The sequence below is a fragment of the Rattus norvegicus genome, chromosome 1 (genome assembly GCF_021556685.1).
Source record: "Rattus norvegicus strain SHRSP/BbbUtx chromosome 1, alternate assembly SHRSP_T2T, whole genome shotgun sequence".
NCBI lineage: Eukaryota > Metazoa > Chordata > Mammalia > Rodentia > Muridae > Rattus > Rattus norvegicus.
In genome coordinates this window covers 170556524-170583660 of record NC_141534.1, presented here as the reverse complement: position 1 = coordinate 170583660, position 27137 = coordinate 170556524, and the positions used below count along the sequence as shown (strand labels likewise).

Here is a 27137-nt window from a genome sequence, read left to right as displayed (position 1 = left end):
TAAATGGTAGCATTATCTAATTATATCAAAACTATCCTGGTTAAGACGTAGCTCACTCAGGCAAGTGTTTCCCTAGCATGTACAAGCTCTTACTTAGGTCCTCAAATTTTATGTAACTTGATATGGTGCTGCATACCTGCAGTCCCATCAACTGAGATGTGGAAACCTGAGGAACAGGTGTTCAAGACCATTCTCATCTACATAGCAAGATTGAGGCAAGTCTAGAATACATGAGATGCCTTCTCAACAATCCTCTTTCCAGAGGACAAATACTCAGAGTATCAAAACATACCATATGACCATCAAAAGGATGGAAACAACCACTAGCCTTGCCCTACTTTGGTGCGTATGAACCATAACTTTGTCCAGTATAGTACTATAACTCTGAGGTTGCAGTAGTGATAGTAATACCTTGGTGGTAAATAACAGCTCTCTATTTGAACTTGAGGCTCACCCAACAGGAGGTAAGTCATTTCTGGTTTTAGAAATGTAACCAACTCACCAGGACTATTTGAGGAGAATTTATAACACCACCTTTCTATGGCAGCGTAACCCCTAACTACATACATACACACACACACACACACACACACACACACACACACACACACACACACACACAACTAGGTAAATATAGTTCTCACCATTAATCAAGGAAATTTCAATTTGTATCAACAGTTGGAGACCTTTACAGAAAACTACAACAGATCAAATGTAAGAGTTGTGAAGCTCAGTTCTTATTGGCTTTTGCTGGTTTGGCTCTGGTATCATAGGGAAAGAGAGGGAGGAAAGATTTTAGGAGCAAGAGAAATAGGAAGTTTTCTATGAGATTGAGTTTCATAGAATTGTCAAAAGCTGCATCCATGATATTCACCAATAATGGTTACCTAAATATATCCTGAACAAGGATGACAAAGAGATAAGTTATTGTTGAGTGTTTGGGAGCTCATGAGCCCTCAATGCTAAAAGCAACTATGGGATGCTGATAGCTGAGGAAATAGTTTTCCCAAGGAAAGAGCATACTATTTGATTATCTAAGACCAAACAGGCATTTCTGAAAATATACCTGTGACGATATATCAACTTAGCTCGTGATATAAATATATTTAAGACTATGTATATATAAAAATAACAATTAAAATCAATAATTTTGAAGAAGAATGAGTCTATATAATTGCTCAGGAGAGAAGAAAAGGAAGAGGAAAATGATACAATTATATTATAAACTCAAACATAAATTATTTTTAAAAATTAAAAAATCTTTCTTAAAAGCTGGGTATATTTCTTTCTTAAAATGAATTCAGAGAACCTGTCCAACATCAAAGGAAACATTTTTCTTCTTGTACATAGGCTAATATCGAAGTATGCTCCTAATATTAGGGATATTGATATAATAGTACTTTAAAATAATATTTTTGTAATACTTTGAAATTTTTATAAGATACATTTTTGGTGTTTTAACCTCCAAGCTCCTCACTGATTCACTATTTCCTACTATTCCAACTTTGTGTACTCTTCTCAGATTATTTTAATTTTTGAAAATAATTTCTTTATGTTTTGAGATTTTAATTCAATTACACCATTTTGCCTTTACCTTCTCTCCTTCCCAACCCTTTTCTAAACCCTCCTTTCTCTTTTTGTCAGGACCACGGACTGTTTCCCATTAGTTTTGCATACATATATACTTTTGTACCTGAAAAATTCAATTTCTGTTGCCCAAATTGGTTCAGCACACTCCAAAGCAGGACAATTGCATTTTTAAATATCTTTACATTTTTTTCTTATGCTGGGCAATGCCCAAATTCTTTCTCTTCCTTTTTTTCCTGTCTTATATTGAAGACAGAGAGAATGGAGGAATCAGAAAAATGTATAAGAGGTAAACATGGATTCAAGTGTGTCTTATGGAGCCTCATTCTGCATGACACAACAGGCTCTGGCTCCACCACAGCCTCTGAAGCATTCCTTAGTAGTAGATAAAGCTCTAGAACAAAAAGAAGCAAATGCACCCAAAAGGAGTAGAAGGCAGAAAATAATCAAACTGAGGGCTGAAATCAACCACGTAGAAACAAAAAGAACTGTACAAAGAATCAACAAAACCCAGGAGCTGATTCTATGAGAAAACCAACAAGATAGGTAAACTCTTAGCCAGACTAACCAGAGGACAGAAAGCGAGAGTATCCAAATTAACAAGATCAGAAATGAAAAGGAAGCCATAACAACAGAATCTGAGAAAATTCAGAAAATCATCAGATTCTACTACAAAGGCCTATATTCAAAAACCTGGAAAATGTTGATGAAACTGATAATTTTCTAGAAAGATACAGGTACCAAAGTGAAATCAGGATCAGATAAAACGTCTAAACTGTCCCATAACTCCTGCAGAAATAGAAGCAGTTATTAAAAGTCTAAAAACAACAACAACAAAAGGCCCAGGTCCAAATGTATTTAGTGCAGAATTCTATCAGACCTTCATGGAATACCTCATACAAATACTGTCCAAACTATGCCACAAAATAGAAACAGAAGGAGCACTACCCAGTTCCTTCTACGTAGTCACAATTATTCTTATACCTAAACTGCACAAAGACCCAACAAGAAGAAGAACTTCAGACCAATTTTCCTTATGAATATCGATGCAAAAATACTCAATAAAATTCCTGCAAACCGAATCCAAGAACACATCAAAATGATCATCCATCGTGATCAAGTAGGCTTCATCCCAGGAATGTAGGGATGGATCGATATATGGAAATCCATCAATGTAATCCACGATATAAACCAACTCAAAGAAAAAAAAACTACATGATATCTCCTTAGAGGCTGAGAATGCATAACACCCCTTCATGTTAAAAGTCTTGGAAAGATCAGAAATTCAAGGCCCATCTTTAAACATAATGGAAGCAATATACAGCAAATCAGTAGCTAACACCAAACTAAATGGAGAGAAACTTGAAGCAATCCCTCTAAAATCAGGGACTAGACAAGGCTGCCCACTCTCTCCCTAATTACTCAATACAGTACTTGAAGTCCTAGCCAGAGGAATAAGACAATGAAAGGAAGTCAAAGGGATACAAATGGGAAAGGAAGCAGTCATAATATTATTTGCAGATGATATGATAGTATATTGAAGTGACCCCAAAGTTCCACCAGAAAACTACTTAACCTGATAAACAACTTCAGCAAAGTGAATGGGTATAAAATTAACTCAAATAAATCAGTAGCCTTCCTATGCTGAAAGGTTCAGGCTGAGGAAGAAATTAGGGAAATGACACCCTTCACAATAGTCCCAAATAATATAATACCTCAGCGTGACTCTAACCAAGCAAGTGAAAGATTTGTATGACAAGACAAATCATCAAGTCTCTGAAGAAAGAAATTGAAGATCTCAGAAGATGGAAAGACTTCCCATGCTCATGGATTGGCAGGAATAATATAGTAAAAATGGTCGGCTGCCGGCTCCGGGTTCTGCGAGGAACCTCCTGCCAGCCACCTTGTCTCCCTGCCCTCGCTGCCCACCAATGTGCCCACGTGCGGCAGCTCCGCCTCGGGCCGCCGCTCACCCCAGGGTCTATGGAAGTGATGGAAGAACCCCTCAACCTTGCTCACCAACGAAGAGGCGATTTCTTGTCACAAAAAGGCAACAGCATATCTCTCTGAAGCCATGAAGCTGACACAGTCTGAGCAGGCTCACTTATCACTGGAACTGCAAAGGGACATGAGACAGCTTCTTGTCATCCAGGAGAGGTGGGAGAGAGCAAAGCCAGAGGAGCAGTTGAAAGCGCAGCAGAGCACAGACCGGGATGAAGCCCCCCACCTGCAGGCATCTCACAGACCCTCTGAGGATGCAGAAGGCCAGAGCCCTCTTCTTTCTCAGACCCTTCCACAGAGAAGCGCCTCCCTGAGGTGCAGGGGGTCTTTGACTGGGATCCAGACACGTTGCTATTTCTACTTCAGCAAAAGAATGAGCCTTCAGAGCCCTGTATTGGAAGCAAAGCCCCAAAAGATGATAAGACGATTATAGAGGAGCAGGCAACCAAGACTGCAGAGTTGAAGAGGCACGTGGAGTTCCTTGTGGCCGAGAACGAAAGATTAAGGAAAGAAAATAAACAGCTAAAGGCCGAAAAGGCCAGGCTCCTGAAGGGCCCAACCGAGAAGGAGCTGGACGCAGATGCGGACTTTGTAGAGAAGTCGGAGCTGTGGGGCTTGCAGTCACACTCGGACACCGTCACTGCCTCTTCCACCTGGCAGAAGTTTGCAGGTAACACCCAGAAGCCAAGGACATTCCAATGCCCAACCTCCCGCCTCTGGATTTTCCGTCTCCAGAACTTCCTCTGATGGAGCTCTCGGAGGACATTCTGAAAGGATTCATAAAGGACTGAATGGAAGGCTGGCCACACAGCTAATCCAGCAGAAAACACAAAGGGAAAGCCACGCCCCTAGGGAGGCCAGAGATGCCAGAGATGCCAGAGATGCTCCTTCATCCCGTGTGCTGTGGGAGAAGAGGCGGTGCCAGGACCTGGGAAAATCACTGTGAAACATCACTTATCTTCTTCACGACTAAAGCTCATGATTCCGACTTGGCAGACACTGAACTCTTGCAGGTCGCTTTCTTATGCTACAAACCAAATGGCTACCTGGAATAATTTTTCAAACAGTTATTTTTTTTATCTTCAGGGTTAAATGTATAAAAATATGTCATGTGTAATTAATCTATAATGCCATAAATGATAATGCAAAAGCTAACTATGGTGGCCTGAGAGGCTCACTTGTATTTGGAACATGCTTTCTATCATGCGTTGACTGTATGCATTTCATGCACATTTTGTTTGTTTAAGATAGGGTGTGTAAGATACACGCTTCCAGATGGAACTGTACGTGCCACGGTTTGCACTGCTCATAACATGATGATAACCTCAAGACTATCAGGAGAAATATTTAAATTTCCATTTTATGAAGAAAGGAACCAAATTATTAGTTACGCTTTTAAAAAAAATTACCAGTTTACATAATTAATCAGGGTGCATTTTCAGTTCTAACTTTGTGTTATATGATGCATCATTTGAAAATACTGAGGAACTCTTCCTTCATTCTGAATGATGCATGTGTGAAAGTAATGCTAGTTAGCAGTATTTGATTGTAAGAAATCAATAAAATAATTGTGTTTCATAAAAAATGGCCATTTTGCCAAAACCAATCTACAGATTCAATGCAGTCCCCATCAAAATTCCAACTCATTTTTCATAGAGTTAAAAAGAGCAGTTTGCAAATTATTTTTGAATAACAAAAAACCGAGGATAGTGAAAACTATACTCAACAATAAAAGAACTTCTGGGGTAATCACCATCCCTGAACTCAAGCAGTATTACAGAACAATAGTGATAAAAACTGTATGGTATTAGTTTGGAAACAGTCAGGTAGATCAATGTAATAGAATTGAAGACCCAGAAATGAACCCACAGACCTGTACTCACTTGATCTTTGACAATAGAGCTAAAACCATCTGGTGGAAAAAAGATAGCATTTTCATCAAATGATGCTATTTCAACTGGAGTTCAGCATGTAGAAGAATGCAAATTGACCCATTCTTATGGACCTGTACATAGGTTAAGTCCAAGTGGATCAAGGACCTTCACATAAAGCCAGATATAGCCAAAATAATAGAAGAAAAAGTGGGGAAGAGCCTCGAACACACAGATACTGTGGAAAATTTCCTGAATAGAACACCAATGACTTATGCTTTAAGATCAAGAATTGACAAGTGAGACCTCATAAAATCGCAAATCTTCTGTAAGGCAAAGGTTACTCTCATGAGGACAAAACGACAATCAACAGATTGGGAAAAGATCTTTACCAATCCTACATAAGATAGAGGGCCAATATCCAGCATACACGAAAAACTCAAGAAGTTAGACTCTAGAAAGCCAAATAATTTTATAAAAATAGGACACAGAGCTGAACAAAGAATTCTCAGCTGAGGAATATTGAATGTCTAAGAAGTACCTAAAGAAATGTTCAACATCCTGAACCCTGAGATTCCACCTCATGCTAGTCATTTTGGCTAAGTTGACAAACTCAGATGATGACAGATGCTGGCGAGGATGTGGAGAAAGAGGAACACTCCTCCATTGTTGGTGGGATTGCAGACTGGTACAACCATTCTGGAAATCAGTCTGGAGGTTCCTCAGAAAATTGGACATTGAACTACCTGAGGACTCAGCTATACCTCTCTTGGCCATATACCCAAAAGATGCCCCAACATATAAAAAAGACACATGCTCCACTATGTTCATAGCAGCCTTATTTATAATAGCCAGAAGCTGGAAAGAACCCAGATGTCCTTAAACAGAGGAATGTATACAAAAATATGGTACACCTACACAATGGAGAGCTACTCAGCAATCACTATCAATGACATCATGAAATTCATAGGCAAATGTTTGGAATTAGAAAATATTTTCCTGACTCCCCTTCTCCTCTGAAAGGGAGGAAGCTCCCCTTGGGTATCCCCCAGCCTGGCACATCAAGTCTCTGTCCCCATCCAATGTTTGGCTGTGGGTCTCTGTGTCTGTTTCAGTCAGCTGCTGAGTAGAGCCTCTCAGAGAACAGTTATACTAGACTCCTTTCTGAAAGCATTGTTAGCTTCTTTAAGGTGGAGTTAAATCTAAAGTCACTCTGGAGATAGGAATCAGGCAAGAAGTTACCCTCAAAAAGTCTTGTCAAGGCCTGTAAAGGTGACAAAGTGGGGGAGGGAGAGCTAAACCTTCAGAGAGGCAGACAAGCCTGGGAAACCAGAAGAGACTGCTCTCTGCACACACATCTCGGACACCAGAGGAAAAAGCCAAAGACCATCTGGAACCCTGATGCACTGAAGCTCCCAGAAACAGCGGCACAGGTCTTCCTGGTTGCTGCCGCTGCAGAGAGCCCGTGGGCAGCACCCCACGAGCGAACTTGAGACTTGGGACCACAGGTAAGACCAAATTTTCTGCTGCAAGAAAGCTGCCTGCTGAACTCAAGACACAGGCCCACAGGAACAGCTGAAGACCTGTAGAGAGGAAAAACTACACGCCCGAAAGCAGAACACTCTGTCCCCATAACTGGCTGAAAGAAAACAGGAAAACAGGTCTACAGCACTCCTGACACACAGGCTTATAGGACAGTCTAGCCACTGTCAGAAATAGCAGAACAAAGTAACACTAGAGATAATCTGATGGCAAGAGGCAAGCGCAGGAACCCAAGCAACAGAAACCAAGACTACATGGCACCATCAGAGCCCAATTCTCCCATCAAAACAAACATGGAATATCCAAACACACCAGAAAAGCAAGATCTAGTTTCAAAATCATTTTTGATCATGATGCTGGAGGACTTCAAGAAAGACGTGAAGAACTCCCTTAGAGAACAAGTAGAAGCCTACAGAGAGGAATCGCAAAAATGCCTGAAAGAATTCCAGGAAAACATAAATAAACAAGTAGAATCCCATAGAGAGGAGACACAAAAATCCCTGAAAGAATTCCAGGAAAACACAATCAAACAGTTGAAGGAATTAAAAATGGAAATAGAAGCAATCAAGAAAGAACACATGGAAACAACCCTGGATATAGAAAACCAAAAGAAGAGACAAGGAGCTGTAGATACAAGCTTCACCAACAGAATACAAGAGATGGAAGAGAGAATCTCAGGAGCAGAAGATTCCATAGAAATCATTGACTCAACTGTCAAAGATAATGCAAAGCGGAAAAAGCTACTGGTCCAAAACATACAGGAAATCCAGGACTCAATGAGAAGATCAAACCTAAGGATAATAGGTATAGAAGAGAGTAAAGACTCCCAGCTCAAAGGACCAGTAAATATCTTCAACAAAATCATAGAAGAAAACTTCCCTAACCTAAAAAAAGAGATACCCATAGACATACAAGAAGCCTACAGAACTCCAAATAGATTGGACCAGAAAAGAAACACCTCCCGTCACATAATTGTCAAAACACCAAACGCACAAAATAAAGAAAGAATATTAAAAGCAGTAAGGGAAAAAGGTCAAGTAACATATAAAGGGAGACCTATCAGAACCACACCAGACTTCTCGCCAGAAACTATGAAGGCCAGAAGATCTTGGACTGATGTCATACAGACCCTAGAGAACACAAATGCCAGCCCAGGTTACTGTATCCAGCAAAACTCTCAATTAACATTGATGGAGAAACCAAGCTATTCCATGACAAAACCAAATTTACACAATAACTTTCTACAAATCCAGCACTACAAAGGATAATAAATGGTAAAGCCCAACATAAGGAGGCAAGCTATACCCTAGAAGCAAGAAACTAATCATCTTGGCAACAAAACAAAGAGAATGAAAGCACACAAACATAACCTCACATCCAAATATGAATATAAAGGGAAGCAATAATCACTATTCCTTAATATCTCTCAATATCAATGGCCTCAACTCCCCAATAAAAAGACATAGATTAACAAACTGGATACGCAACGAGGACCCTGCATTCTGCTGCCTACAGGAAACACACCTCAGACAAAGACAGACACTACCTCAGAGTGAAAGGCTGGAAAACAACTTTCCAAGCAAATGGTCAGAAGAAGCAAGCTGGAGTAGCCATTCTAATATCAAATAAAATCAATTTCCAACTAAAAGTCATCAAAAAAGATAAGGAAGGACACTTCATATTCATCAAAGGAAAAATCCACCAAGATGAACTCTCAATCCTAAATATCTATGCCCCAAATACAAGGGCACCTACATACGTAAAAGAAACCTTACTAAAGCTCAAAACACACATTGCACCTCACACAATAATAGTGGGAGATTTCAACACCCCACTCGCATCAATGGACAGATCATGGAAACAGAAATTAAACAGTGATGTCGACAGACTAAGAGAAGTCATGAGCCAAATGGACTTAACGGATATTTATAGAACATTCTATCCTAAAGCAAAAGGATATACCTTCTTCTTCTCAGCTCCTCATGGTACTTTCTCCAAAATTGACCATATAATTGGTCAAAAAACGGGCCTCAACAGGTATAGAAAGATAGAAATAATCCCATGCGTGCTATCGGACCACCACGGCCTAAAACTGGTCTTCAATAACAATAAGGGAAGAATGCCCACATATACGTGGAAACTGAACAATGCTCTACTCAATGATAACCTGGTCAAGGAAGAAATAAAGAAAGAAATTAAAAACTTTTTAGAATTTAATGAAAATGAAGGTACAACATACCCAAACTTATGGGAAACAATGAAAGCTGTGCTAAGAGGAAAACTCATAGCTCTGAGTGCCTGCAGAAAGAAACAGGAAAGAGCATATGTCAGCAGCTTGACAGCACACCTAAAAGCTCTAGAACAAAAAGAAGCAAATACACCCAGGAGGAGTAGAAGGCAGGAAATAATCAAACTCAGAGCTGAAATCAACCAAGTAGAAACAAAAAGGACCATAGAAAGAATCAACAGAACCAAAAGTTGGTTCTTTGAGAAAATCAACAAGATAGATAAACCCTTAGCCAGAATAACGGGAGGACACAGAGAGTGTGTCCAAATTAACAAAATCAGAAATGAAAAGGGGGACATAAGTACAGATTCAGAGGAAATTCAAAAAATCATCAGATCTTACTATAAAAACCTATATTCAACAAAACTTGAAAATCTTCAGGAAATGGACAATTTCCTAGACAGATACCAGGTATCGAAGTTAAATCAGGAACAGATAAACCAGTTAAACAACCCCATAACTCCTAAGGAAATAGAAGCAGTCATTAAAGGTCTCCCAACCAAAAAGAGCCCAGGTCCAGACGGGTTTAGTGCAGAATTCTATCAAACCGTCATAGAAGACCTCATACCAATATTATCCAAACTATTCCACAAAATTGAAACAGATGGATCACTACCGAATTCCTTCTACGAAGCCACAATTACTCTTATACCTAAACCACACAAAGACACAACAAAGAAAGAGTACTTCAGACCAATTTCCCTTATGAATATCGACGCAAAAATACTCAATAAAATTCTGGCAAACCGAATTCAAGAGCACATCAAAACAATCATCCACCATGATCAAGTAGGCTTCATCACAGGCATGCAGGGATGGTTTAATATACGGAAAACCATCAACGTGATCCATTATATAAACAAACTGAAAGAACAGAACCACATGATCATTTCATTAGATGCTGAGAAAGCATTTGACAAAATTCAACACCCCTTCATGATAAAAGTCCTGGAAGGAATAAGAATTCAAGGCCCATACCTAAACATAGTAAAAGCCATATACAGCAAACCAGCTGCTAACATTAAACTAAGTGGAGAGAAACTTGAAGCAATCCCACTAAAATCAGGGACTAGACAAGGCTGCCCACTCTCTCCCTACTTATTCAATATAGTTCTTGAAGTTCTAGCCAGAGCAATCAGACAACAAAAGGAGATCAAGGGGATACAGATCGGAAAAGAAGAGGTCAAAATATCACTATTTGCAGATGACATGATAGCATATTTAAGTGATCCCAAAAGTTCCACCAGAGAACTACTAAAGCTGATAAACAACTTCAGCAAAGTGGCTGGGTATAAAATAACTCAAATAAATCAGTTGCCTTCCTCTATACAAAAGAGAAACAAGCCGAGAAAGAAATTAGGGAAACGACACCCTTCATAATGGACCCAAATAATATAAAGTACCTTGGTGTGACTTTAACCAAGCAAGTAAAAGATCTGTACAATAAGAACTTCAAGACACTGAGGAAAGAACTTGAAGAAGACCTCAGAAGATGGAAAGATCTCCCATGCTCATGGATTGGCAGGATTAATATAGTAAAAATGGCCATTTTACCAAAAGCAATCTACAGATTCAATGCAATCCCCATCAAAATACCAATCCAATTCTTCAAAGAGTTAGACAGAACAATTTGCAAATTCATCTGGAATAACAAAAAACCCAGGATAGCTAAAGCTATCCTCAACAATAAAAGGACTTCAGGGGGAATCACTATCCCTGAACTCAAGCAGTATTACAGAGCAATAGTGATAAAAACTGTGTGGTATTGGTACAGAGACAGACAGATAGACCAATGGAATAGAATTGAAGACCCAGAAATGAACCCACACACCTATGGTCACTTGATTTTTGACAAAGGAGCCAAAACCATCCAATGGAAAAAAGATAGCATTTTCAGCAAATGGTGCTGGTTCAACTGGAGGTCAACATGTAGAAGAATGCAGATCGATCCATGCTTATCACCCTGTACAAAGCTTAAGTCAAAGTGGATCAAGGACCTCCACATCAAACCAGACACACTCAAACTAATAGAAGAAAAACTAGGGAAGCATCTGGAACACATGGGCACTGGAAAAAATTTCCTAAACAAAACACCAATGGCTTACGCTCTAAGATCAAGAATCGACAAATGGGATCTCATAAAACTGCAAAGCTTCTGTAAGGCAAAGGACACTGTGGTTAGGACAAAACGGCAACCAACAGATTGGGAAAAGATCTTTACCAATCCTACAACAGATAGAGGCCTTATATCCAAAATATACAAAGAACTCAAGAAGTTAGACCGCAGGGAAACAAATAACCCTATTAAAAATGGGGTTCAGAGCTAAACAAAGAATTCACAGCTGAGGAATGCCGGATGGCTGAGAAACACCTAAAGAAATGTTCAACATCTTTAGTCATAAGGGAAATGCAAATCAAAACCACCCTGACATTTCACCTCACACCAGTGAGAATGGCTAAGATAAAAAACTCAGGGGACAACAGATGCTGGCGAGGATGTGGAGGAAGAGGAACACTCCTCCATTGTTGGTGGGATTGCAAACTGGTACAACCATTCTGGAAATCAGTCTGGAGAATCCTCAGAAAATTGGACATTGAACTGCCTGAGGATCCAGCTATACCTCTCTTGGGCATATACCCAAAAGATGCCCCAACATATAAAAAAGACACGTGCTCCACTATGTTCATTGCAGCCTTATTTATAATAGCCAGAAGCTGGAAAGAACCCAGATGCCCTTCAACAGAGGAATGGATACAGAAAATGTGGTACATCTACACAATGGAATATTACTCAGCTATCAAAAACAACGAGTTTATGAAATTCGTAGGCAAATGGTTGGAACTGGAAAACATCATCCTGAGTGAGCTAACCCAATCACAGAAAGACATACATGGTATGCACTCATTGATAAGTGGCTATGAGCCCAAATGCTTGAATTACCCTAGATGCCTAGAGCAAATGAAACTCAAGATGGATGATCAAAATGTGAATGCTACACTCCTTCTTTAAATGAGGAAAAAGAATACCCTTGGCAGGTAAGGGAGAGGCAAAGATTAAAACAGAGACTGAAGGAACACCCATTCAGAGCCTGCCCCACATGTGGCCCATACATATACAGCCACCCAATTAGACAAGATGGATGAAGCAAAGAAATGCAGACAGACAGGAGCCGGATGTAGATCGCTCCAGAGAGACACAGCCAGAATACAGCAAATACAGAGGCGAATGCCAGCAGCAGACCACTGAACTGAGAATAGGTCCCCCGTTGAAGGAATAGAGAAAGAACTGGAAGAGCTTGAAGGGGCTCGAGACCCCAAAAGTACAACAATGTCAAGCAACCAGAGCTTCCAGGGACTAAGCCACTACCTAAAGACTGTACATGGACTGACCCTGGACTCTGACCCCATAGGTAGCAATGAATATCCTTGTAAGAGCACCAGTGGAAGGGGAAGCCCTGGGTCCTGGTAAGACTGAACCCCCAGTGAACTAGACTATGGGGGGAGGGCGGCAATGGGGGGAGGGTTGGGAGGGGAACACCCATAAGGAAGGGGAGGGGGGAGGGGGATGTTTGCCCGGAAACCGGGAAAGGGAATAACACTTGAAATGTATATAAGAAATACTCAAGTTAATAAAAAAAAAAGCAAAAAAAAGAAAATATTTTCCTGTGTGAGGTAACCCAATAACAATAACAATAACAACCACAAAAAGCCCACATATGGACAAATAAGACCAAGGAACAAATGTTTCAGTCCTCCTTAAAAGGGAGAATAGAAATATTCATAGGAGGGAATTTGGAGACAAAGTTTGGAGCCGAGACTAAAGGAATGGCCATTTAGAGCCAGATTCACCTGGGGATCCAGCCCATATGCATACAGCCTCCAAAACTGGACAATATTGATGAAGCCAAGGAGTGCATGCTGACAGTAGCCTGATATAGCTTTCTCCCAAGAGTGTCAGCCAGAGCGTGATAAATACAGAGGTGAATTCTAGCAGCAAACCATTTAACTGAGAATGGGTTCCCATTTGAGAAATTAGAGAAAGGATTGAAGGAGCTGAAGGGACTTGAAACCCCTAAGTACAATAATACCAACCAACCAGAGCTCCCAGAGACTAAACCACTACCCAAAGTCTATACATGGACAGACCCTGGGCTCCAACTGCATATGGAGCAAAGGATGACCTTGTTGGGCACCAATGGGAGGAGAAGATCTTGGTCTTGCCCAGGCTGGACCCCCACCAGTGTAGGGGAATGTCAGGGTAGAGAGGCAGGAAGGCAGTTGGTTAGGGATGGGGAACAACTTTTAGAATAAGGAGAGTGGGATGGGATACGGGGCTTATGATGGGAAATCAGGAAAAGGGAATAATATTTGAAATGTAAATAAAAAATATCCAATAAAATACTTAAAAAAGATTTCCCTAACAATACTGTAAAAGATTTTAAAGGATGGTGTTTTTTACAAAGACCACTGTTGGGGAGTTGCCCTTGAGGCAAAAAAGTGATGACAATTCATCTCAAAAAAAAATCTTTTTGCATTGGTTACCTATTTCCTAAATAACAATTTGTCCCCAAACCTAGAAGTATAAAGGAAGCAATCTTATCCCACACTGTTTGGAGTCAGCGAGCTTTGCAGGGTGCGTATCCTTTGAGCTTTCAGTTCAGATGTCGTCTGGGCCTAGAGTGTGCTTCCAAATTCACCTATGTGGCTGTTGACCTCTCCCTAGGGCTGCTAATGTCTGCTTCCCTCAAAGGAACCAATTCATGAGAATAAGAAAGTGAGCAAGTGTGCTTTCCCAGAATGGAGGACTCCTCTTTTCATGGTTTCATGGTTATCTCAACACACACACACACACACACACACACACACACACACACACACACACACACAAAATCACCCGCCACCATTTCTTCTGCATGCTTATGGTTACCTAGATCAACTACACTTGAAAATACTCTGATGGATTATACAGCTAAAAGGAAAGAATAATTCACATAGAAACTATTGTTAGTCATTTCTTCCAACTTCTTGCCTAGAATAAATAAATAAAACATTTTCTTGACTAAAAACCAAGTTAAGGTCCCACTGTAAATGTTAAATTCCTTTGCAATTATTGCCTAGTTTGATGCCATGAAATAGAATAATTTGGTTCCACGTTTGTTTTCAGTAATGTTGTAGTTCAGTGTGATTCATGTCTCATGATTAGTCACTTTACTGGGAAGCAGGGCACATGGATAGCATAAAGAGTTGTAGAGCTGAGAAGCATGGTTGAGCACAGTTCCTTGGTAGACAGATGGGGAGAGGCATAAAAAGATGCTGGGAGGTAAAGAACAGACCCAACCCGGACACTTGAATTGCTGAACTAGAACACATTCTTCCAGATTCGAGGACACAGTACTGGAGCTGTGTGACAAAGCCATCTGTTCTCATCGCTGAGAGCATAGACAGACGAACAACTTAGTGTTCACTGAGGGGAAAGGTAAATATGTTAGAAGATATTTCTGTCCTCTGTTGGAAGATCATCTCATTGTGATAGTGATTACTGTGTGACTCTGAAAATTTTAATTCATGAATAAATACCAAAGAATACCATCACACTAAAAAGAAAAATAGACAGTGGACATGAGTAGTAAAACTGTATTTTGGCAACACTATGGCTACAGCCTAGGTGAACTCACAGTGGTTGAGAAACCTTGTAAAACCTGCAGAAAATCAAATCATTGAGTGTTTCAGCATGGATGAGGTAGAGGCCCAAGCAATATCACTCCTGTCTAAGTGGGATCAGTTTCCTTCAGAGATGTGATCTAAGAGAGGCAATGTTCTAGAAGATTGTCTTACATCAATGCACAGACAGACAATACTAAATGGATTCTGTGGATTTATAAATAAAGTACATGGTGTTGGTAGGGTAAAAAGGTCAAATTAGGGAAGAACCGATTGAGAAGCCCTAGGGGCTTGGATTTGATAAGAACACCTTATTTATGAAATTCTCAAACAGCATAAAATATATAGTAAAAAGAATTCCAGAGCTAACTTGACTTATTCTTAATCTTTCCACAGACTTCTCCAGAGACCACATTTGTTTCCATTCAGTTATGTGAGTTGTCTCAGTAGACACTAAAGTTTGTGCTCAGGAGAGGACAAACTCTCAAACTAGACCATATCTGTGAAGTGTGCAGGATTGACATGGCAGTGCTCAGGGACCTTGCATTGCTGTGTGTTTCAGGCTGTCCCAAACCTCTTTCCACCTTAATATTTCATCTCCCAAAGGTCTCCTCTACCTCTGAATATGATGGGCCTCCTGAGCATTGGACTAACACATTAGCAGCCATGACCAGCAACATGATCTCATGCTCTCCCCTGCATGAAGCAACCTGGCCTCATAGAATATAAGACAATGTTAGAGATAAGGAGATAAAATGCAAATGGGGAAGGAAGATCCATACAGATTCCATTGGTATTCCTTTTCTAGATTTAAGAACTGGGAATTTTATTAATTCAATTTGGTATTGAAATATTTTGGAAATATTATGGGATGTTTTACTGCTTGAGGAAGAATTTAGACAATTTTGTTGCAGGAGTATATTTAGTTGTTTAAATCATTGTTAAAATAATGTGGACAAAACTCAGTTTAGGGAGGAAAGTGTAGTGAACAGAGATTGAAATATCTTTGAGTAAATTGTATCTGTGGAAAGACAGGTGGTTCAGACATGAGGTCGAACACAATTTTTAAATGCTTCTGAGGCTGAGGAAGATGGTAGAAATTCTGTTCTGTAAGAATTTATTGTGCCTTTATGAGAATTTTAAAAATTCCTTTTGTACTTAATTATTGATGAAAGAGAATGATACCAGGCACAAATGGTGGCATTAAAATGAGTTGATTTTATAGTATCTGAATGTGTGTTTTCATAACAAATAAGATAAAATAAGCAGTATTTAAAAGAAAGCTACATCAAATTCCACAGTCTTTCATGTGAGTCATCTGTTTTCCGGGTATGAGTTTTAGGCAATAGACTGTGCCCAGAGCTTCAGAACCAAGTCATGCTACAGCTCAGGCTCTGTGAAACAACCCAGTATTTTCTGAGTCTAGAAAGATGAAAATTCTGTCACCAGATATTAGAGGTCAGAATTTCCTGACAACTTCCTGCATGCTGAAGCCTATACTGCAAGGTGTGCCATTCAAAGTGACCTGGGACAGAGAGGTTATCTATGGGCCAAAGGGATAAGCAGATCTCACTTCTAGTGTTGTGTGCAAGTCTCTGCCTCCTAGACTCAGCCGAGAACATTCTGGTACAGTAAATTTCCCTCTTTTTTCAAGGCAAACTTCATGAAAGTAAATTTACTGAAAAGGAAACGTTAAGATTTTAACAAACAGGAAGAATTTATATACTTTTAGAAAGTTCCTTTGCTAAATTCTAGGTGATCTTACAGTTACAACTTTTAGCTTACATCCTGTCTTGCAAGCTCCAACTGGCCTTTTAAAAGGATAATTCTTTCTGAATCAGATCAAGAATAAAACTTTGCTTAGTGCCTCTCCCGAGAGAAGTCTTACAAATAGCAGATGTTTGGTAAACATATTAAACCCTTCTGTAATTGAAAGTTTAATGTTCATATTTTGCCTTAATATATTATCCCTAAGGCTACAATCTTCAGTGGTGCAAAGGAAGTCCAACCCTAAATTATAGCTTACTGGTAAAAATTTAATCTATAAATTTCCCTCAATAACAGAAACAATTTTGTTTTTTGTTAAGAATACTTTAGAAATATATTTGCATCACCATAGAATAGCAATTTGTGATGAGAAGAAAAAATATTGTCTCTTCCAAAGTCGTATTTAGACTTTAGGGAAAGAAAACCTTTGCTGAAGAATATCTCTATAAGACTGTGTCATGAAGGGTTCAGATAATGGTCCAAAATTTGGGCACAAGATTGAAGCTGGATTCCAAGCGAATGATTCAGGATAATTGTAAACACTAAAGAAAAGTGAGAGGAGAAATCCTAAGATTCTAGGTTTGGTGCTGATATGAAAACCCTGAATTGGTGAGCAATTGAGCCTTCCTATCACTAGGCAGGGAGGGCAGCTGCAATCGAGGAAGGGTTCAGCCCACAGACCTGTGCCTCTCCAAGAGTGTATTTCCAAATCATGAGGCCACATGCAACAATTTTAAATGTTTTGCTTGTAGTCTATTTCTTCATTTTGTGTGCTTGCATTCACCTGCCCACAAACCCTTCGCTTTAAAGACTTAATCTTGACAAATAGAACTTGTAAGAGAACATTGGTATTTTTTGAAAAAAGATCTATGAAAATGTTCAAATAGGACAGTTTCGAGTGAGTGGATCCTTATATAAGTAAGGTAGTCTCTAAACTGCAGATCCACAGTAATTATTCCATTGAGCCGGGTCTCTACTGCCACACTCAGGAAAAGCAACTCTGAAACAACCAACTTCACTTTGCCTCCCACATTTGTGTGTGAAGCCCCTGTCCAGCAACCTCTTCTGCTCAAGGGTTTTTTTTTTCTATTTATACACTTGAAGAGTCATACAAATGGAAATATCTATGATTTTTCCTTGGCAGTATGCAATGTGCTCTAGTTTATTATTAAGAATGGTGAAGGATTTATCTCTACAATTTATGTTCTTTATTTTTATCAGATCCTATTAGAATGACTAAGTGTTTGGTTGTACTCAGGAAAAAATGATGATTTTAAAATGACAGAATATTCTTATATCTGTTAAATAATGGTTATTTGTGAGTGTTTTCATATCATTCCCATACTTGATTTTGTTTCTTGAGAAGAAAAGAACAAGTATTGACAATAACATACACTATCTTATTACAGATCTAGAACTACATGAGGAAAATGACTGGAATGGAAGCCACCTTTGAAGCTCAGAAAAAGTAATGAAGAAACATTCTGCCTTTTCAGTTTGAAATGCTAAACCTTAAAGCATAAAGCTATTTATTTTAGTATTTTCAGACGTCTGGTTAAGTCTTGTAAAGTATTTTCAAGTGAACCTGGACCATGGGAGAATTTACAATACTATTTTCTGTTTATAGAATATTACCCTCTGTATTTTCTGCCAAATATACAGCGAGTTGGATTTTAACATGGTAGAAAATGTTACTCATGAACACATTGCATCTTTTTTCTTGGTTGGTATACCTGGATTGGAAAATGTTCACTGCTGGATTGGCATCCCTGTCTGTCTCCTGTTTGTCCTGACCCTGCTGGGGAACAGCATAATCATTGCTACTATCAAGTTAGAGCCAAGTCTCCACCAGCCTATGTATTTCTTCCTTTGCATGCTGGCAATGAATGACATGTGTCTTGCCTTTTCTGCAGCTCTGAAGATGCTTGCCATCTTCTGGTTTGACGCACATTGGATCAACTTTGATGCCTGTCTAACTCAAATGTATTTTATCCACACTCTGTGCATCATGGAATCAGCCATCCTAGTAGCCATGGCATTTGATCGCTTTGTGGCCATTTGTGTCCCTCTTCATTATGCATCAATCCTGACAACGTCTATGGTGACTAAACTAGGTCTAGTTGGCCTGATAAGAGGTATGCTCATGGTTTTGCCATGTCCTCTTCTCATTAAGAGGCTGCCTTACTATACTAAATATGTCATCCCTCATGCCTACTGTGAGCACATGGCTGTGGTGAAATTGGCAAGTGGCAACACTCTCATTAACAGAGCATATGGAATCTCTGTGGCCCTCTCTGTGATAACAGTGGACCTAGGACTCATAGCAACATCTTACGTAAAAATCCTCCAGTCAGTGTTCCGTCTGTCGTCCCAGAATGCCCGCTCTAAAGCCCTGGGTACATGTGCTGCGCATGTCTGCACTATCCTTGTCTCCTATACGCCTGCACTGTTTAGCTTCCTATCTCACCGAATTGGAAAGAAGGTCCCTCCAAGTGTTCACATCATTTTTGCAAGCATGTACCTTTTAGTACCTTCTGCCGTTAATCCAGTGGTGTATGGTGTCAAGACCAAACAGATTCGTGATCGAGTGATAGATCTTTTCTTTACACACAAGAAATTTCCTGAAAAGTAAACATTACCAAAAGCCTCATTTTAGCAGATTATGTTTTATGCAGCCAGGGTACATCAACAATACTTAACTTCTGTTTTCAAATTTTAATTTTATTTAACTAATATTGCTAAAGGACTTATTTTACAATTTATATGCCACTAATTCTCAACTATATTTTACATAAAATATTTATAGAATTGTATAATTTATTTCACAAATTTCACAACTTTAGCTTAAATTGATTTAGAACCCTCTGCTTTGCATACTATTACTATATCTGAACTACTCTTTAGTAATATTAACTTCTCTATGAGAACTTTCCTGCCAATATATACACAGCACTGAAATCATTACTTCCATCCTTAACACCAAAAATTAAAATTGAAAAATTTCCAAATCTAATGATGTTCTTTACTTTACCAGAAAAGAAATGTTTTAAATATTTACTACAAAGCATAAAGATAGGTAATACAAATAATCATAGTCAAGTTGAAATGACAGGAGACAAGCAGACCTGAAGCTGAATGTTTTCTGCATAATTGACATAAACAGCTTTCTGATATAAGAAACTATATATTTCAAATGTATGGATCCAGGTTTAGTTAGAAATAAAATAAAAATAGACTAAGCCAGAGTAAAGGTTTGATTTTACTACTTTATTTAGCATGCAACACATTATACAACGCAGTCCTAGTCACAAGCTATCAGTAAGATAAGGAAATGGAGGATGAACATCATCAATGCTGTAATAGAAGAGAGAGAGGACCTCCATCATACAGAACCTCCTGTGTTACACTGTAGTGCTGTATGAATGTACACTTGGTGATTTTTATCTGTTTGTTAATAATACCAGAGCAATCATTAACTATTTTAAGGGTTATAAATGGTATCCAAATGCTAAATTTTAAAAATATGCAAAAGTCCTAAAAAACACAAAAAGGAGAAATGGAAAAATTAATAAACTAGTATGTAAAAACATGTTTTAAATGTGGTAGTAAATATTGAACTATAAGGACAGCCACAGTAAAAAAGAATTATCTAAGTATACCTGAAAAGACAGGCACATTTTCAGAGCATATAAAATACAATACAAACTCTGTAATCTGTAGGAAGAACTCCCCTCCTTTGAAAATTCCAGTCTTATTTTTAAATGTTTTATGAAACTATTTTGAAACATAAAATGAACAACATGTATGTCCTACTAAGGAAGGACACACATTCTGTGCATTTATAATTAGACTCAACTCTTTGTCCCTTAAAGAATTCCCATTTTCCCTAATCAAAGCTTTGAGAATCAATGTGGTAAAAAGAAAAGTAGTGAAAAGAAGTTCTGATTTCCCTAAATAATAATTTCATAATGTTTGAGACAGATGTGGCATAAATGAATGCTCTACAATTTTGCATTATGTAGTAATTAATTCAATCAATTGAACATGCTAATCTGAAAATCCCATAAGAAATTTACAAACAATATATGATAAATGTAGCATAAAATAACTTATGAAATTGGAACCTATCATACAGCTATTTGGGAGTATGTAATAGGAGGTTTACAAGTTCAAGGTATGTTTGGGTTACACAGTGTGCTCAAAGGGCAGCCTGGGCAAATGAATAAAACCTTGTTGAATTATGGACTCGGGAGTTAAGAGCACTTGTTGATCTCACAGTAGAACCAGTTTCAATCCCCAACATATACATAATGGCACACAATCATTGGCAATTTCAATGTCAGAGAATCTGATACTCTTATTGGAGGGCATCATGCACATGTGGTGAATAAACATACATGTAGGCAAAATACTCATATGTAAAGTAAGATGAATAAACCTGAATGTTTAAGGGGGAAAGGTCAGTTATATTTTAAAATGTTGATTAATTCATAGGTAAGGAGTGTTCAAGAATTAATAGTTTCAAGAAAAAAAGAGTCAGTCTTCATAATGATTTGGTCCTCAGAAGGGTAACCATGCTCTGGTGGAAGGCCATATATCTAAGAGTATCTGCACAGCACAAACTGTACTTGATGGGTTTAAAATTAAAAAAAAGAATAATATTGAATGGGTATGGATCTGGAAGGAGTTTTGGTAAGGGGCTAAATATTATCAAAACACATTGTATGAGTTCTCAAAGAACTAAAAATAAAAGTAAAACGTAGGGGTCATGGTGATATAGTTACATAGGTAAAATTCTTGCTAAAATGAGAGCATGTGAGTCCTATGTATATCTGTTTCTAGCACTTCTATGGAAAAATAAGAGGTGGTCATAGGAGAATGTCTAGATTCTTGTAGACCTGATAGATTGATGTACACACTAGTAAGCAGCAAGAGAGCCTGTTTCAAACAAAGTTGTAGGAAAGTGCAGAAACCCAACATCCTCTGATGTTCTGTGATACACAGGGGCTGATAATTACACATATGAACATGCATATACATACACACTGACATTTAAATCCCCCAATAAGAACAAAGCAGGAGAAATACCTGTGGTGAAAAAATTTATCTATAATATTCTAGATTCTAGGGTCAATTATAATAATTTGCATTATGTATCATTCTATTTTTCTTTATGATACCTAAGTGTACAATTAAATGGTTAATTATAAATAATAAAATTATCTTGGAATTTCTAATGCAAACTCAATTACAAAGAGCAAAAAGAGGTCTCAAAAAGACAAATGAGTTTCTGGTGTCTACCAGTGCCTGGAGCTGACCTGGTCCCACAGCTAGCTATACCCAGATCCTGTGGAGAGAGAACAGGATTCACAAAAGCATAGACAATCCTGAGAGCACAGGGACAACCACCACTTCTGCTGACATTCCTGGCCCAAGATGAACTCACCTGGAGCCCTCTGGACACAAGAAGCTAGGAGCAGTCAGGGACAGGATCCTTCAGGTCTCCACCTACACCCAGAGCTGAAAGCCAGTCTCCAGGAGCACTGACACACCTGAGAGCAGAGGTAAGACCTCCACTTCTGCTCCAAGAGACCTGCTAGAGCCTTCAGGACACAGGAACCCAGGAGCAGTCTGGGACAGGAGCAGTCTGAGACAGGATCATCCCAGTTTTTGACTGCACCAGAAGTTGACCCAGTCCCATAGCTCTCTATACCCAAATCCTATGAGGGAGACAACTGGACTCTCAGAAGTTCAGAAAATCCTGAGAACACAGGGAAGACCACCACTTCTGCTCATATTCCTGGCCCAGGAGGAACCCACCTGGAGCCCTCTGGACACTGGATCTGAGGACAGGATCTTTCTGGTTTCCACCTGAACCCAGAGCAGACCCAGTGACACAGTTCTTTGTACCCAGATCCTGCTTGGAGAAAGCTAGTGTCCAGGAGAGCTTAGACACAGACTTATAAGAGGGTCAAGCCACTGTCAGAAACAACAAGACCAGCTAACACCAGAGATAACCAGACGGCAAGAGACAAGCACAGGAACCTAAGCAACAGAAAACAAGACTACTTGGCATCATCAGAACCCACTTCTCCCACCAAAGCAAATATTGGATATTCCAACACACGAGAAAAGCAAAATTTGAATTTAAAATCCCATCTCATGATGATGATAGAGGACTTTAAGAAGGAAATAAATAACTCCCTTAAAGAAATACAGGACAACACAGGTAAAGTAAGTAGAAGTACTTAAAGAGGAAACACAAAAATCCCTTAAAGAATTACAGGAAAACCAAGCAAACTGGTGAAGGAATTGAATAAAACCATCCAGGATTTAAAAACAGAAATAGAAACAATAAAGAAATCACAAAGAGAGACAACCCTGGAGATAGAAAACCTAGGAAAGAGATCAGAAGGCATAGGCACAAGCATCACTAACAGACTACAAGAGATAGTAGAGAGAATCTCAGGGGCAGAAGACCATAGAAAACATTGACACAACCTTCAAAGAAGATTTATTTTATTTTATTTTTTTTTATTATCTTGAGTATTTCTTATATACATTTCAAGTGTTATTCCCTTTCCCGGTTTCCGGACAGACATCACCCTCCCCCCTCCCCTTCCTTGTGGGTGTTCCCCTCCCAAACCTCCCCCCATTGCCACCCTCCCCGCATAGTCTAGTTCACTGGGGGTTCATTCTTAGCAGGACCCAGGGCTTCCCCTTCCACTGGTGCTCTTACTAGGATATTCATTGCTACCTATGGGGACAGAGTCCAGGGTCAGTCCATGTATAGTCTTTAGGTAGTGGCTTAGTCCCTGGAAGCTCTGGTTGCTTGACATTGTTGTACTTTTGGGGTCTCGAGCACCTTCAAGCTCTTCCAGTTCTTTCTCTGATTCCTTCAACGGGGGACCTATTCTCAGTTCAGTGGTTTGCTGCTGGTATTCGCCTCTGTATTTGCTGTATTCTGGCTGTGTCTCTCAGGAGCGATCTACATCCGGCTCCTGTCGGTCTGCACTTCTTTGCTTCATCCATCTTGTCTAATTGGGTGGCTGTATATGTATGGGCCACCTGTGGGGCAGGCTCTGAATGGGTGTTCCTTCAGTCTCTGTTTTAATCTTTGCCTCTCCCTTCCCTGCCAAGGGTATTCTTTTTCCTCATTTAAAGAAGGAGTGAAGCATTCACATTTTGATCATCCGTCTTGAGTTTCCTTTGTTCTAGGGATCTAGGGTAATTCAAGCATTTGGGCTAATAGCCACTTATCAATGAGTGCATACCATGTATGTCTTTCTGTGAGTGGGTTAGCTCACTCAGGATGATATTTTCCAGTTCCAACCATTTGCCTACGAATTTCATAAACTCGTTGTTTTTGATAGCTGAGTAATATTCCATTGTGTAGATGTACCACATTTTCTGTATCCATTCCTCTGTTGAAGGGCATCTGGGTTCTTTCCAGTTTCTGGCTATTATAAATAAGGCTGCGATGAACATAGTGGAGCACGTGTCTCTTTTATATGTTGAGGCATCTTTTGGGTATATGCCCAAGAGAGGTATGGCTGGATCCTCAGGCAGTTCAATGTCCAATTTTCTGAGGAACCTCCAGACTGATTTCCAGAATGGTTTTACCAGTCTGCAATCCCACCAACAATGGAGGAGTGTTCCTCTTTCTCCACATCCTCGCCAGCATCTGCTGTCACCTGAGTTTTTGATCTTAGCCATTCTCACTGGTGTGAGGTGAAATCTCAGGGTTGTTTTGATTTGCATTTCCCTTATGACTAAAGATGTTGAACATTTCTTTAGGTGTTTCTCAGCCATTCGGCATTCCTCAGCTGTGAATTCTTTGTTCAGCTCTGAACCCCATTTTTTAATAGGGTTATTTGTTTCCCTGCGGTCTAACTTCTTGAGTTCTTTGTATATTTTGGATATAAGGCCTCTATCTGTTATAGGATTGGTAAAGATCTTTTCCCAATCTGTTGGTTGTCGTTTTGTCCTAACCACAGTGTCCTTTGCCTTACAGAAGCTTTGCAGTTTTATGAGATCCCATTTGTCGATTCTTGATCTTAGAGCATAAGCCATTGGTGTTTTGTTCAGGAAATTTTTTCCAGTGCCCATGTGTTCCAGATGCCTCCCTAGTTTTTCTTCTATTAGTTTGAGTGTGTCTGGTTTGATGTGGAGGTCCTTGATCCACTTGGACTTAAGCTTTGTACAGGGTGATAAGCATGGATCGATCTGCATTCTTCTACATGTTGCCCTCCAGTTGAACCAGCACCATTTGCTGAAAATGCTATCTTTTTTCCATTGGATGGTTTTGGCTCCTTTGTCAAAAATCAAGTGACCATAGGTGTGTGGGTTCATTTCTGGGTCTTCAATTCTATTCCATTGGTCTATCTGTCTGTCTCTGTACCAATACCATGCAGTTTTTATCACTATTGCTCTGTAATACTGCTTGAGTTCAGGGATAGTGATTCCCCCTGAAGTCCTCTTATTGTTGAGGATAGCTTTAGCTATCCTGGGTTTTTTGTTATTCCAGATGAATTTGCAAATTGTTCTGTCTAACTCTTTGAAGAATTGGATTGGTATTTTGATGGGGATTGCATTGAATCTGTAGATTGCTTTTGGTAAAATGGCCATTTTTACTATATTAATCCTGCCAATCCATGAGCATGGGAGATCTTTCCATCTTCTGAGGTCTTCTTCAATTTCTTTCCTCAGTGTCTTGAAGTTCTTATTGTACAGATCTTTTACTTGCTTGGTTAAAGTCACACCGAGGTACTTTATATTATTTGGGTCTATTATGAAGGGTGTCGTTTCCCTAATTTCTTTCTCGGCTTGTTTCTCTTTTGTATAGAGGAAGGCAACTGATTTATTTGAGTTAATTTTATACCCAGCCACTTTGCTGAAGTTGTTTATCAGCTTTAGTAGTTCTCTGGTGGAACTTCTGGGATCACTTAAATATACTATCATGTCTTCTGCAAATAGTGATATTTTGACCTCTTCTTTTCCGATCTGTATCCCCTTGATCTCCTTTTGTTGTCTGATTGCTCTGGCTAGAACTTCAAGAACTATATTGAATAAGTAGGGAGAGAGTGGGCAGCCTTGTCTAGTCCCTGATTTTAGTGGGATTGCTTCAAGTTTCTCTCCATTTAGTTTAATGTTAGCAACTGCTTTGCTGTATATGGCTTTTACTATGTTTAGGTATGGGCCTTGAATTCCTATTCTTTCCAGGACTTTTATCATGAAGGGGTGTTGAATTTTGTCAAATGCTTTCTCAGCATCTAATGAAATGATCATGTGGTTCTGTTCTTTCAGTTTGTTTATATAATGGATCACGTTGATGGTTTTCCGTATATTAAACCATCCCTGCATGCCTGGGATGAAGCCTACTTGATCATGGTGGATGATTGTTTTGATGTGCTCTTGGATTCGGTTTGCCAGAATTTTATTGAGTATTTTTGCGTCGATATTCATAAGGGAAATTGGTCTGAAGTTCTCTTTCTTTGTTGTGTCTTTGTGTGGTTTAGGTATAAGAGTAATTGTGGATTCATAGAAGGAATTCGGTAGTGCTCCATCTGTTTCAATTTTGTGGAATAGTTTGGATAATATTGGTATGAGGTCTTCTATGAAGGTCTGATAGAATTCTGCACTAAACCCGTCCGGACCTGGGCTCTTTTTGGTTGGGAGACCTTAAAGGACTGCTTCTATTTCCTTAGGAGTTTTGGGGTTGTTCAACTGGTTTATCTGTTCCTGATTTAACTTCGGTACCTGGTATCTGTCTAGAAAATTGTCCATTTCCTGCAGATTTTCAAGTTTTGTTGAATATAGGCTTTTATGGTAAGATCTGATGATTTTTTGAATTTCCTCTGAATCTGTAGTTATGTCTCCCTTTTCATTTCTGATTTTGTTAATTTGGACGCACTCTCTGTGTCCTCTCGTTAGTCTGGCTAAGGGTTTATCTATCTTGTTGATTTTCTCAAAGAACCAACTTTTGGTTCTGTTGATTCTTTCTATGGTCCTTTTTGTTTCTACTTGGTTGATTTCAGCTCTGAGTTTGATTATTTCCTGCCTTCTACTCCTCCTGGGTGTATTTGCTTCTTTTTGTTCTAGAGCTTTTAGGTGTGCTGTCAAGCTGCTGACATATGCTCTTTCCTGTTTCTTTCTGCAGGCACTCAGCGCTATGAGTTTTCCTCTTAGCACAGCTTTCATTGTGTCCCATAAGTTTGGGTATGTTGTACCTTCATTTTCATTAAATTCTAAAAAGTTTTTAATTTCTTTCTTTATTTCTTCCTTGACCAGGTTATCATTGAGTAGAGCATTGTTCAATTTCCACGTATATGTGGGCATTCTTCCCTTATTGTTATTGAAGACCAGTTTTAGGCCGTGGTGGTCTGATAGCACGCATGGGATTATTTCTATCTTTCTGTTCC

The 27137-nt window shown here is 39.2% G+C and overlaps 1 protein-coding gene and 1 pseudogene across 1 annotated transcript; both read left to right on the top strand.

Moving 5' to 3' along the window:
• Positions 1-3616: 3616 nt before the first annotated feature.
• On the top strand, positions 3617-4379 carry Nrbf2-ps1 (nuclear receptor binding factor 2, pseudogene 1; annotated as a pseudogene).
• Positions 4380-18394: 14015 nt separating this feature from the next.
• Or52ae8 (olfactory receptor family 52 subfamily AE member 8) lies at positions 18395-19348 on the top strand. Its single transcript, NM_001000152.1, is given in 1 exon segment — positions 18395-19348. A coding segment is annotated over 1 exon segment (954 nt).
• The last annotated feature ends 7789 nt before the right edge of the window (positions 19349-27137 follow it).